At 41.2% G+C, this 13,688-nt stretch overlaps 1 protein-coding gene across 4 annotated transcripts in view; it reads right to left on the reverse strand.

Moving 5' to 3' along the window:
- LOC120903340 (bromodomain-containing protein DDB_G0270170) overlaps positions 1 to 13,128 on the reverse strand; it is a 69,452-nt gene extending 56,324 nt beyond the window's left edge. Inside the window, exons 1-2 of one of the 4 annotated variants that reach the window (XM_040312715.1) lie at positions 12,990 to 13,128; positions 11,599 to 11,938 (exon numbers count right to left, since the gene is read on the reverse strand). In XM_040312715.1, coding sequence (XP_040168649.1) covers positions 11,599 to 11,741 — 143 coding nt within the window. In that variant the 5' untranslated portion in view covers positions 11,742 to 11,938; positions 12,990 to 13,128. Of the gene's footprint in view, positions 1 to 11,598; positions 12,089 to 12,929 lie in introns of all 4 variants that reach the window. The other 3 variants (XM_040312712.1, XM_040312714.1, XM_040312716.1) reach the window with 3 other exon arrangements.
- Positions 13,129 to 13,688: the final 560 nt, after the last annotated feature.

Consider the following 13,688-nt stretch of genomic DNA (forward strand, 5'->3'; position numbering starts at 1 on the left):
CGTCTTCTCATACCACTGTGCAGGTGGAACACAGTCTGAAGAAAATATTGCCGACTTGTGACTCAGACCTTCGGCAAGTCAAGCTCCTCACATCGACTGTCTTTTATTTGTTGGAAAGTGTCTCAAACATGGCTGATTATGTTTACACACAAGACACATCCGAACAGCGCACAATCCTGTGCTACTGAACTATTTTAACACACTGTGTGTTTATCGTTTGTTCTTTAATATTCCTCCCCGTGAATGGGACCCGGTTACACTGCCGTTCGAATACTACGAGACCGTGACAGGTGGCGCCTCGCGGAATACACCAAAAATCTACGTAACCACAAAGCTGTCTCGTTACTCAGCTCGTTCAGTCAAAAATATAAAATAACAGCTAACGAACAGTCACGGACCTCCACACGCACCGCTGTTCGCCGTCCTCCGACTTGCACTTCCGAGCCGAGCCAGACAGCACAATCTTCTTCGAGCGTTTGCTGTTAGTGGGCGTATGTATAATATTCGCACACGCTCGAAACAATGTGTGGGTTGCATCAGATTATTTAACCGTCGCGACAAAACGTCGGCACAGTTTGCTGACCATCCGTGGAAATATTTACTACCGTTTATGTGTCAGACAGTAACAATAAGACAACTCGCCCTCCAAGCAAGAAATTGCAAGGATATTGAACAGACGATTTTGATTACCCTATAAATGATTTTGGAGAACATTGGCACATACATTTCAAATACTCTACGCTCCTCAACTAAAAATATGGCAAGTATGAAAGATAAAAGGATGTTTGAAAAATTAAATCAGAATACTATACGCTTTGGAAATACGTAGGTGGTCACACAAAACCACGAATGACAATAAGTTAAACCAAGAAATCACGTTCATTCACAAACAAACCCACCATCGAATGACACACGGCTGCCCTCGCAAAGTAGACACTACAATCGGTACACACGTGCGTGACTCATAGCGCCATGTGTGGAGTATGGACCTTCTCAAATCTAATTGGAACAGGTATAACGCGATCAAGTCAATGGGAAACATATTACACACGTTTTGCAAAGCCAATACGAACGCAACAGGTTTCGCTAGGCAGACAATCTCTCATCATGCAGCATGGTTTTAAAGACCAACAGGTAGTACTATAAAATGTTTTTTAAACGTTGACTGTTAAAACCTCCGCGTGTTAAACATTCAACAATTCTGTTATATGAACATTATGATGAACTCATTATAACTTTTTGCAAGGCAGTTAATACTACTTTTTGGACGTTTTGGGCCTATACAGGCTTCCTAAACTTACGTGTACCACGCTACGGGATTATTGTCAGCATTTGCAACGGGAAGGTTCGTTGCGTTCCGGTCTTGCAGGAACCGGCGCATTTAACGAAATAGATGATCGAGCCCTCGATTTGACACATAGTGGACACATATTTAACTCATTTCTTCAGACTGAAAACGATTTTCTGATGTATTTCTTCAAATTCATTCACATACTTGAATCAGCAACATGATCGTGAATAAGATTTACCCGACATATTTTTCAATATAACAATAGCACGATATAATTATACTCTAAAACTTTCTAAATCTGGCCTGCGAGGGTGGGCTCTCTATTTATAAGAAATGATCCTATTGCTAAACTTAATGTGACAACCAGGGGGTATGAGGAAAGACAGGCCAGTTTCTGTAAACAAACCTAGTTCAAATGATCTTAATAATCCTGTACAAGACTGGCATGATCGAATACGGGAGTCACTGATACGTCAAAAAGGAAAGGTAAAAATAAGAAGCTAAGTTTGAATTAAATATATTAATTTAGATTATTTTAGTATATAATATATATAGCATATTATTTAGTATATCGATCAAAATTTAAAATTTGAGCAAAATGCCATACGTCGGTCTATTCGTACGCCGGTTCGATATTTATTTCGTGTACCGCTTCAAACAACGGCCTACGCAAATATGCCGCGAATGAAAGTGAAATATTACCGCACATTAATGCAAACTTCCAACACAGCTCTCACAGACGAAACGGTAAGTTGCGAAACGAACGGTGGAGTGCAAAATTTCAAAAATAGATCTGCAGATCATTCAAAACCAGCCCTTGCAGAATTTCTAACTACATTGTCGTTCAGTCCACAACTGGTAGAATTTCAGTAGTTAAGCGAATAATGTTTTATAGCTACAACAACGTTGTCATACATTTTTCAAATCAATGTGTATTTGTAATGACCTACTTTACAGTGTAATGTAGTGTAATTAGACTCTCTAAGAGACAATCAGTCTACTCAGGAAACCGTGTCTTATACAGTCTGTTCCCGAGTTACGCGGTTTCTGCGTTCCCGACGAATCCGCGTAACTCGAATATCCGCGTAAGTCGAATTTCACGTTTTTTGACTGAAATACTATTTATTATTCGCAGTTTTTGATTTAAATTAATACTTTTATACACTTTATCATTTATTTGATATGATTCGTGCAGAAAATTCTAATATTTCTGGCTTTTAAGCGGTTTCAATTTGTTAGCAAAAATACAATTTATACCGAACTTGAAGCAAATTGTACTGATTTGACATTTAATCTGTCAAATTTAGAAAACCGCGTATCTCCGAATCCGCGTAAGTCGAGAACCGTGTAACTCGGAAACAGACTGTATTTTACTAATATCATTATTAAGAATAGCCTATCTTTTTAATGATACACACAATTTTCATACCAAATACAAACTTCGCCAACTTGATTGACCCTGGAGCAGGCCATCGACACAAATTGCCTTCAGCACGGCACAGCTGTTTCGGCGATGGTCTTGGTCAAACGACTCATTTCGATGTCGCGACGCGATTACATTTTCGCTCCATCCTCCCCATAGGTTACCGTCTAAATTATACACCGCTGTCCCAACGGCACCGGTATGTTTCTGTAGCGAACATCCAATGACGGCATACATTATTCACCATACGATGAACGTCGACCTTTTCCTATTAGCACGATTGCAATGCAGACTAGCTTGTTAAAAGATTAAAAACAGATTTTTATGCAAAAATAATCAGCCAATTTTAGGTTTCAGAAAAAAAAGTATATTTTTTTAAATGAGAAACCATTTGATATTTTATAGTTTAAAATTTATCAATGAAATTATGTTTATTCTAAATTATAAAACCTCTAAATGTGGCTACTCTAATAAAATAACACAAGTTACGCTCCAAAAATCTGCCCGTTGCACAACACATGTTATAAACACGTGTTTTTATTCTGTTCAGCCGGATAACGCCCAACACAGTGCTAACTAACACACACACACAGTCTTACGGGCTATTCACAATACAGCTCCTACCAATACACCACGGCTCCAAGAGCCAAGAGCGCTACCCGCGAGAGAGAAAAAGCCGGCGTTCATTCCAGCGTGTGCGCACAATATCATGACGTAAAAAGGCGCCTCCATTCCTGTCATCTCACGTGCACACACCTGACACCTCTACAGGGGGGGTGGTCTAGGTCTCTCCAGCTGGGTGGCTATAGATAGAGTAGTTTGCTTGCACCTAATTTTTACACGCAGACTCGGTAAGCTTTTTGCTAGAAAACTGTACTTTTTCCCTTCGCGAAGCACGGCGTAGTAGCCCAGATAATGGCGCAAAAGCGTGATACCGATAAATCGTACGTTATCGCATACCGGGGTGACAAACACAACCATCAGATATTAATAAGTTTATCGGGCAAAGCATCAAGAATCAGACTAGTAGTAAGAAGCCACTACGTTTATTTCTTGATAATTTTAAACAATAAGCTCTGAAGCATTGAGCTAAACCACAATTAACGAAACTAAACACTCAAAATTTGTTGTATCTTGGCTGACCCAAAATACTACACACAATGACACATTTTCTCGCAGTCTTTATCATCATTTATGATAAGCCAAATATCTGCGAGTAAACAAAATCTAGATAAACTATTAGAGATACATAACTGTAAGAAGGTACTGTGTAACTATACTACACGTTTACACCGGTAAAGCGATTATCGTTATCGTTCACCTAGTACTGATGTAATCTTTGTACTAAGAATAACGGGTGCCATTTAATAACTGGTCTAAGACTTTGTTCAGGTCAGCTGCAATACTATCGGGTGTAGACATTCCTTGGAAAATTCGTCCGATACATGTTACAACAAATCTTAGTACATGCACACATACACATTGATGCCTAAATCAATCGATATTACCCTCAAGAATGCACCATCGTATCGATCGTGTTTGACGTGTTTCAGACAAGGCAAGTTCAAAAGCTGAATCCAACAAGCAACCATTCATGTGCACAACGTGTCCCTCGTGAGTAAAGTGTACCGGATGGTTTTATGTGTATTCTTTTGATGTATGTGGGTATGTGTCTATCGTAAAACCACAATTTCATCGTTGAAGTGGTTTTGCATCTCTCTCACTAGCAGCACCCCTCATCGAACAACCGGCCCATGGGTAAACATTGCACACAGCGCACACGTCAAAAAACCTCTACACTTCCCAGTCCAGCAAGCCCTTTGGCGCCAACAGCGTTCTTTACCGCCCAGCCCGCCCGTCTCAAAGCGCCGCGCGTTCTGGTAAATTACGACGCTAAATGAAAATGACGCACGCAAGGACAACTCAACGAAAGCATGGGGAGTTTGGAAGTTGCAGTTGCTGAACAATACCAAATCACCTGCTGCACCTTCGGCAGGGGTAAAGGAAGAGCGCACAACTACTATGTGAGACTGGCATGCACTTGATTCATTTGATGTGGGAAAAATGTTGTATCTCACTGCTACGTCATAAGTATTTCGAATCCGATTTATGTACAAACACATGTGATCAACTATTACCCACCATCAATCCTACAGCAAAAATATAGGAATGGTTAGCTAATTCCAAATGTGTAGGACCTTTAAGCAAAACAAAAACACAATCCAGCAGCGGCGCCAGCTATCTATTATTGAAACCATCATCATCATTACCTTCCAATGCATAATCATGCACACAACTAGGTGCTGGGATTGTAGTGTAGCAGAGACTTGATAACTAGACATTCGCGAAGGTCGCTATAACGATCATTTGCCAGAACGATAGGCTGTTTTGCACCGGTCAAAAGCATCCACAGCCGCACACATGCATTGTAACTTGCCGTGGCAACACAGCATACAGCAGCTGACAGAGATAGGCCGCTAGCTGTAGCTAGCTAGAGTGAGAACCAATGAAAACAATTGCACCTTTTGCAGTTGAACGCGCAAATTCGGACCACGATTGCCACGAAACATTTGTTGTTTAATTTGTTTAGTACTTGTATGCAACACTTTTAGCTTTTACTGAAAAATCAAGATGAATTTATTTATTTTAAAATAAATTTGTGTGTTTATTCTTTTGTAATTACGCTTTTAAATGATAGTACTTTTGTAAATGAAATTCAAAAAAAAAATCGGCGTCTAGTATATTTTTAATGATTTATATTTATCTTTTAAATTTAACTGCAGGAATACTACAGTGCTATTGTTAATTGTAAAAAAGGTGTCATGTTGTTATAACGCAAGCGTAACGTAAGCATAGGAAGAGAAAATCTATTGCCACTCATGAAGAAGGACAGCACAGAGTGGTTTGTTTGATAGTGAAAGGACATATTAAAACACAATTTTATTAAAACACAAACACAATGCTACTCAAACGTTCAGCAAAGATTAGCTAAAGATAAATTATAAAGTTCATTTGAAAGATTAGCGTTCATTATTAGTCTCAAAAGTGGATGTAACCATTAGGTTCGAAATATATAAATGGAAATTCAATTCAAATTCAAAACAATAGTTTTTTTCAATTTCATACGACGTGTTCTGCTACGTGTTTTGGTAACGTGAAAAAGTTGTCTACAAGTTCAGAATTATTTTCACCGTTACTAAGCCACACTATGATAACAAATGACGCGCCTGGCATGTTGGTATGATTTATGGCCATTTCAACGAAACTATAAAAGTGGTTGTGTATGTGTGTGTGTGTGTGATTATCGAGCTGGGCGAAACTAATAAAATTTTCTATGCGGTTAAGCTTGCTCTAGCTACAATGGTGCGAGATTTAATGCGCAAACATTTTATTTGCAGTAAACATTGTAGCACCTCGATGCAAACGCGTAGGAGTTGCACTACGCAATAGCAATAGCACTAACAACAACCAAACAACAAACAAACTATCACTGCCATGGATACAGTGTAACTTAGTGCATGTCAGCTGCACTACACGCTCGCACACATTGGCTGTCGTCCAAGAACAAACTGGCGGATCATATCATGGGGAGAGCCGGTTTGAATCGGTTACGTTGACTCATATTCTTGTTTGGGTTTACACAATTTTCACTACTGCATACTTGAAAACAAAGTAGATTTATCAAGGTATAGGTACTGCGTTCGAAAGATGCCCTACAGCTAAACCCACTACCCATTGCTCAACCAACATGCCCGCTTATCGTCGCGTTTCTTCGGAACACTTGACATCAATGTTTTTTAAACTCTATTTTGCACAACTTCAATGTTCACTTGACTAAGCTTGCATGCACCATGTGCCGCATGAAATAAATGTCGTTTGATGATAAGCCGCTAGTATAATATAGTTTTAATCGTTTTGTATTTCCAACCATCGATTGATAACAGACTACAAGTGAAAGCAAACTCTACAATTTCTTAACAGAATCAATTGCACGATCGATCATTACATGGGCAAGAGGGCTGGCTTAAGATGCACTTTTGCTTTTCCTACTCATTGCAAATAAATTCCGTTCACTGGTTCCCTTAGTTGTGTCAAAACCGTTGTAAATGAACCCACATCCGCTAGTACGAGCGTAAAATGGGACAACTATCGCGACACGCTGTTTTCCATGTTGCTTGGTGATGAACTCGGTGGAAGTGATGAGTAGCAACAACAGCAACAATCACGAAATCAAGCGGATGCGCGCGAATTCGCCGCAATGCTAGTAGTAGTAGTAGTGGTAGTAGTAGTAGTGCGCAGTTCTGCTGAATGAAGATAGGGCTAGGCTATTTTTAGCGTGTGTAATTACTACCGCAATCTTGTACCACTCTCCTTCCAGCTGGTTCTGTTACGATTACGGGCAGGCAGGAGCAGAGACTGGAGGGTGCGGGAATACAGTACTGTCAGACAGAACCCCTAGAATGTGGATCCCCTTGATGCATAGGGCATCCGGTAGGTGAGATAGAAAAATCTGACTCATGATAGTGACAACTTCCATCTGATTCTATCCCCCGTTCGTCACGCCGCCGCCTTACCAATTGCTTCTCGCTACATGGTTTTCCTTTCATATGCAGTAGATCAATCAGCTGCACTGTTTCAAGTGGCTTGAACGAGTGCTATATCTTGAATGCTACAAAATTGCGACACAGCCACGTCCAGGTCAGCTGTTTTGAACCTTGGTGTTGCAAATTAAAGTAAATTCGCTTATAATAGCAAAGGGACTTGGGCAGTCATTCAGATATAGGTTAGTAACTGAATGTTTGTTGACAATATCATGGAACTCTAACCTGTATGAAACCTTCTTTCATGCATTGACTTGTACTGAAAGGTATGCCCTCAATACAAACCCATAAAAACAAATGAAAGAGCGGGCACACAACCGCGGCAAAACAAAACAGCTGACAAAACAAAGCTGCTACCATGCTACCGGCACGAAGTCGTATCACACACTCTGTTGTCATGGTAAGCTGCATTCAAATGCACTAGAGTGGGTTGACTCACACAACTACAAACGCAGCTACCCATTTGAAGCACTTACTTTCTCGTTCGTTCATTTTCGTGTATGTTGTACGTTGATGTTTTCTATCCTGGTTTATTTTTAGATTAATTCCCCATTTTTCATTCATTCGTCTGTTTGAAGATGTTGTAATTCTAGTTCAGTTTGGAAGTGTTTTGCACAACTTTGATTGCATCCATTACTGTCAGGCGTTACGATAATTCAATTTACCGTGCAATTATATTACTATGCTCCAACGCACTGGTAATACCATTTCGGTGAATCCAATAACTTTCCTTCCTGTTACAAGGGATGTACAGTTTCTCTCTTATTCCCCCAATCAATCAACCCCCCATAGTGCACTATAGTCAAAACCACATTGCAAGGAAACAGACACAGAACCGCCGCCTTTTGGTAACATAAGAAGGGTTCCCTAATTGCATTAAGACGAACGCACAGCACACGACTTGCATTGTGATGCGCAATCGACCGGGTCAAAATGAAAAAAAGAAGAGCGGGAAGATAGGGGAAGATCGTTGCTTGCTTTCAAAAATCATAACATTGACTTTTGCACTTGCTCTTGATTGCACCTACTAGGGAGCCTAATATATATTAAAGTAAATTTAAGGAACATTTATTGTTATAATTCAAATTATGTCCGTACAAACTAATTCGTCAAAAGCAAATCGACCTGATAACGGTAAATAGTATTCAAATGATACTTCATATTACATTTTTTGCAATGATTTTCAATGATTCATCAGCCAAAACTCTGATTTTGAAACAACCCTATCGATGCCACCGTCATTTGTATCAGCAATAGCAAACAACAGCTGGGTGAGAGGTTTGTTATTAGTTCGACCACCAGAGCAGTTCGGCATCGTAGATCGATCTTGGCGCCATACTTGCTTACCACACTGATACAGTCTCACACACACACACATACTCACAACTGTGTGCCTACAGGTTCAGCTGTGCGGTCTTAAAACGCTAACAGCTGACAGTCACAACTCGTATTCACAAAATGGTATTTGTTTTTGCGACTTGATTTTGTTAAACGGTTTGAAAGTCTACATAATCACTGTTGGTTCGTGATGCATGATCCAATTGAAATGGTAAGGATCACTACCAATGTACAAAAAAGAATACATCACAATACATTGATTGAAGAAATTTTATCAAATATAATAACCAAACAAGTTACTTTGTTTCATTTTTTTTTCGGTGAATCCGTACTATAGCTATACATATTGTAAAAAAAATACATGATTTTTTCAAAGTTGGACTACCCTCCAATCGTCTACTGTTGTTTGGTTCTATTCTCATTTTTGTCCCACTCTCATCGTGCGCTCACACTCTCGTCGTATTCCTTCCTCTCTCTACCTTTCTCTCTCTCGTTTGCTCCTTCCTTTCGTCTTTCCATCTCTTTCGTGCGCATACGCAGGAAACGTCAACAAGAGCTATCGATAAAGGGAGAAGGAAATGGTATAAAAATTACTGCGTAATTTCGTTACCAAAACAACGTCGCCGCCGCCGTCGTCGTCGTCATTGCTTGGCACGGTGTGTGTCATGGGCTGTAGCAACGGCGTAAACCCCGCACACCCCACAGTGGGCGAGTGTTAGTGGCCCGTTCAAAAGTACACAACACATGGGCAGTGATGAAAACGGGCGGCGGCAGTGGCGGAGCAATGCATGTGCCGAAGGCAATAAAACAACACAAAACTTACCGCGTGAGCTCGATATACAGCTGTTGAAGGCAGGCGCTGTGTAAAATATGCGTTGGAGAAAGAGATGGGAAGAGAGGAAGAGCGAAAGGACTGTTCGTTTTACAGCTGGCAAACGGAAGGAACCAACCCAGAGCAAGGTGTGCGCGCGCTCTCGGTTACACTTCCAATAATACTACCCTTTCTCCTTTGCGCGTGAGTTTTTTTACTTATTTCTTCTGCTTTTCGTTTATCAATGTGCTGTTGTAAATCAGATGATGATGCTAATCCGAGTAAAATGAGAATTATGCAATCCGTCTGCAGTCTCCGTTCTTTCTCGAAGTGCTTTACAGAACAAAAAACGCGCGCGATTTCTGCTGGGATGTTCTTCGCGCTATTTGTAACACCCCACCGTAATAACTTCCGGAAAGATATCATTCTAATCAGGCTATTCTGTTCCTCATTTTCTGTAAGCAATAAACGAATACTTTTTGCATGCGAGCAAACAAAAAATGGAACAAATTTCAGTCGGCATAATCGTTCACCACAACAACACCCAAACATATGGCGGCTAACATCTGATCATAGGACAGACGCACCCTACCTGTATTACATGAGCGCCTTTCACGAGACTTTTTCCAATAGTAAACCCAACACAAACATGCATACATAAACATAGAACAAAAAAAATCATACACTCAGTGTTACACGTTGAGAACTGCGTGTGAGTGTGTGTACAAGCTGTAGAAGCAGCTTGTGCCTGGTCGGTCGCTTTGGCAACCACACTTGGCCCCGAAATGGCTCAGGCTCAGCAACGCTAGAATTGACGCTCTCTCCCGGCGCTTCCCTGCAGGATACACCAATACCGACGTAGATAAATGGTGAGCCCCGGCCCAAACGCACCACCGTGCGCATCGGGTCGTGTTCCTGTTATGTTTTGACTGGGAAATCAACGTAAAAAATGCGTCTCCCTACAGCGGCGAGAACTTCAACCACTGGCACACACACACAAAATAGGGAATATACGATGGAAGGGGAAATCGTTCTTCACTTTTCCTGTTCCACTCAGGTGGATTTAAGCGCGTTCATCTCTGTACGCTTCAGTTGCTGCATATCGGTTCGTCCCTTTTCGTCTGTTTCAGGAAAACAGTGGTGTCCACACATCGCTTGGTGTATCTCAAAATTATACCACACTTATAAGGAGTGCGTTCGTGTATGTGTTAGTGGAAAAGTACAACAAACCCCTGGAATTGCTCTATCTGAAAATGAAAAATAGGATAGATGGAAAGAGGAAAGAACAGAGCAGGGAGAGTTTAATCAGAATGAGAGAATGGTATGCAGGAGCTTTGAATTTGGAACTGCCAACCGATGTATCCAAAACGAAAATGATTTTCTTTAGATACATTTTTTCTCTCTCCATGTAATCTCTTTACCTTTATACCGTGAACATATCGGTATATCAAAATTCTTGTCAATTTATTCTCAAAACTCTCTTTTATCTGACAAAACAAGTACTGAAAAAAACGTCACACCTTTGAAATACAGCTGAGCGTTCATCGTGCACGCATTCATCAAACGAGAAAATGCCTTTTCCCTTTTAAATGTACTTCGCCACACATACACACGAAGGCACGCATTGCTAGAACACACCACCAGACGCGCTCGCGTTCGTGCAACTCTAAAAGCAAAAGACGCCTCCACGCGGCGTCCCACGTTGCACTATAGACGCGAGTTTCAAAAGATGCTCTCTTCAAGAGCATTTCGTTCACGAGCACATAAAACTATTTTCTTCATACTTTTCATTCTACTTGCGCATATCATCCACATTTTTGGTCGCTTTCTTAATCCTACGTGTACCTTTACCTTCATTTAACAACAGCACTGGGAATAGACTGATCGAGTTACCGTACATTGCTAAAGCCACAATCAGTAGGCCATACGTAGGTACCGGGGAGAGCATGTACTTGCATGTATGAGCCGTAATATTGGACCGCAAATATAACACCAGCGTATGACTTGCAAATCGCCCGATGAAAATATCGATTTTTGATAGACTATACCCTTTTCCTCTCATGAATTCATATCTTGTCTGGCAAGCATGTGCAATAGCATCGCTCATCGTCATCATCATCGTCATTGAACTCACCTCACTGTATCTTCCTCACATATGATATCCTGCATCGTGTCCAGTTGCATATAGTTTGCTGGGTACTGGGTTTGAAATTTATTGTGTTCACTCTGCGTTTGAGATTCTTCGTTTCTTTTCCAAACGTCCACCAACGACATCATCCGTGGCGCGATGCTCGCCAAACCAGCATATAGACGACGGTTTTGCGTCACAGCACACTGCCTTTATGCTTGCACCGGTTGCAAAACCGAGCGGATAACATGCCTTTTTCACTTCAAACACACAATGCCGTTAAACAAATGTTTTGCAGTAAGGTTTATCTTCTTTTACTTTCTGTCTGCACTCTTATCTTCAAACACTGAATCAAAACATTAAATTAGGCCACCGTAGAATGCGCTTTTCACTTTTCACACTCCACACACACTTCTGCCCAGCAGCTTAAGGATACGCGAACGCGACGCATTTACCATACGCCACACAGCGCTGATAAATGATTACTTTTACTTTTCTGAAAACAAAAAGGATCCCCCCACCAACAAGCCCGAACATTGTTTAGACAATTCTTTAAATAGCCTACTACACTGCGAGGTGCACCGATTAATTCACGATTTGGATCTCTTCTCTTCCGCAACCACGGTGAAGTGAATCAAAACAAATCAGAAGAACTAATCACAAACATATGCACAAACAATTCACACACACACACACATATATATACACATGGCACACACATTCTCGGCACATGCATCCTATGATATGGCTGATATTTACACCACACCAAGTCTGCCAGGCCCTGGCAAGCTGACTAGATCGTGTCACTAAGCTGCACTGTAACAGCTGATCGCTCGCTGCAAATCCTTTCTTGCAAGCTAGGTTGATGAGCAGCACCATACCATTTCAACACCTGTCGTCATTTGTATCGTGAGAAGATGCTTCTTCCAAACATAACTATCACTGTTCACACACCTGCGGCCGCTAGCTGCATGGCCAGGAAATATCATCCACGGAACATTCAAAAACAGTTCGCCTACTTGGATAGATTACAACAGCGCAGCCTCCACAACATCAAATGCAACCACACACTTCTGTCAAATATTTCGCAAACTCAGTGCAAAAGCACCTACAATACACAGAACATCTCAGCTACACCCGTATATAAATCCATTGCATGATTGGTATGTGTTATTTCTATCGTTTTCTGCTAGTTTGACACGATGGCTTGCGATTTACGGAAAATGGTTTTGGGTGCGTTCGACATGACCATAGCGTTACTTCCCATGTTGAAAACACAATTTCCACTAACTAATCAATATAGCAAACACTAAACCACAGATTTTTTCACCGCTCACTTTGGCTACACCGTGTTATAATTTCACCCAAGAAGCACAATCAAGCATCATTTCTTTTACCTCGTCGACCGGACGCAAATCCGCGTAGTAGCTGTTAGCAGCTCACCAGAAAAACAAGCACGAAACGGACGAGCGTCCTCTGAGCGAGCGAGCGAACCGAACGCACAACACGGTATGATGGCTCTCAGTTGGTTTCTGAGAATTCTGGGTGGCGGGAAACAGCTGAGTCGAACGCTTCGATATTTGGAGTGACGCATACTAGCGTATCCGCCGGTAAATAATATATGGTTGCGTTTTACGCTGCGACCAGCTAGCGTACGTACGCCGGTTGCATATACCCTCTCGTACTGCCTGGGCAAATTCTCTCTCACCATCATTCTCTCTCCTTCTAACCAACCACACACGCACACACGTACACATCCCTTAGCGCCTGCAGTAGTGTGCGTAAACCTTGCGTTTTTCATCGGAGTATAATTTTCACTCAAAATCTATGCTCCTCGGCTGGATATTCAATGGATCCGTCTTATTTCGACTTATTTTTGTCCGTGTAGCTAATTTCACAAAACAATTTGACGCTTTGCTGCATATTTTCATAAACTATTGCAAACATATAAAACAGACGCGCGCTTGTGTGGGCATCAGCGAGAGGCGCGGTTGTAAGAGATGAAATGCACGGACAAGAGAGAATTTATTTTACCAGAGCAAGTTTTGTCTATGTATGGATGGTGGATATGTGTGTATGTGTGATATATCAACAAT

The sequence above is a fragment of the Anopheles arabiensis genome, chromosome 3 (assembly GCF_016920715.1).
Source record: "Anopheles arabiensis isolate DONGOLA chromosome 3, AaraD3, whole genome shotgun sequence".
Classification (NCBI taxonomy): domain Eukaryota; kingdom Metazoa; phylum Arthropoda; class Insecta; order Diptera; family Culicidae; genus Anopheles; species Anopheles arabiensis.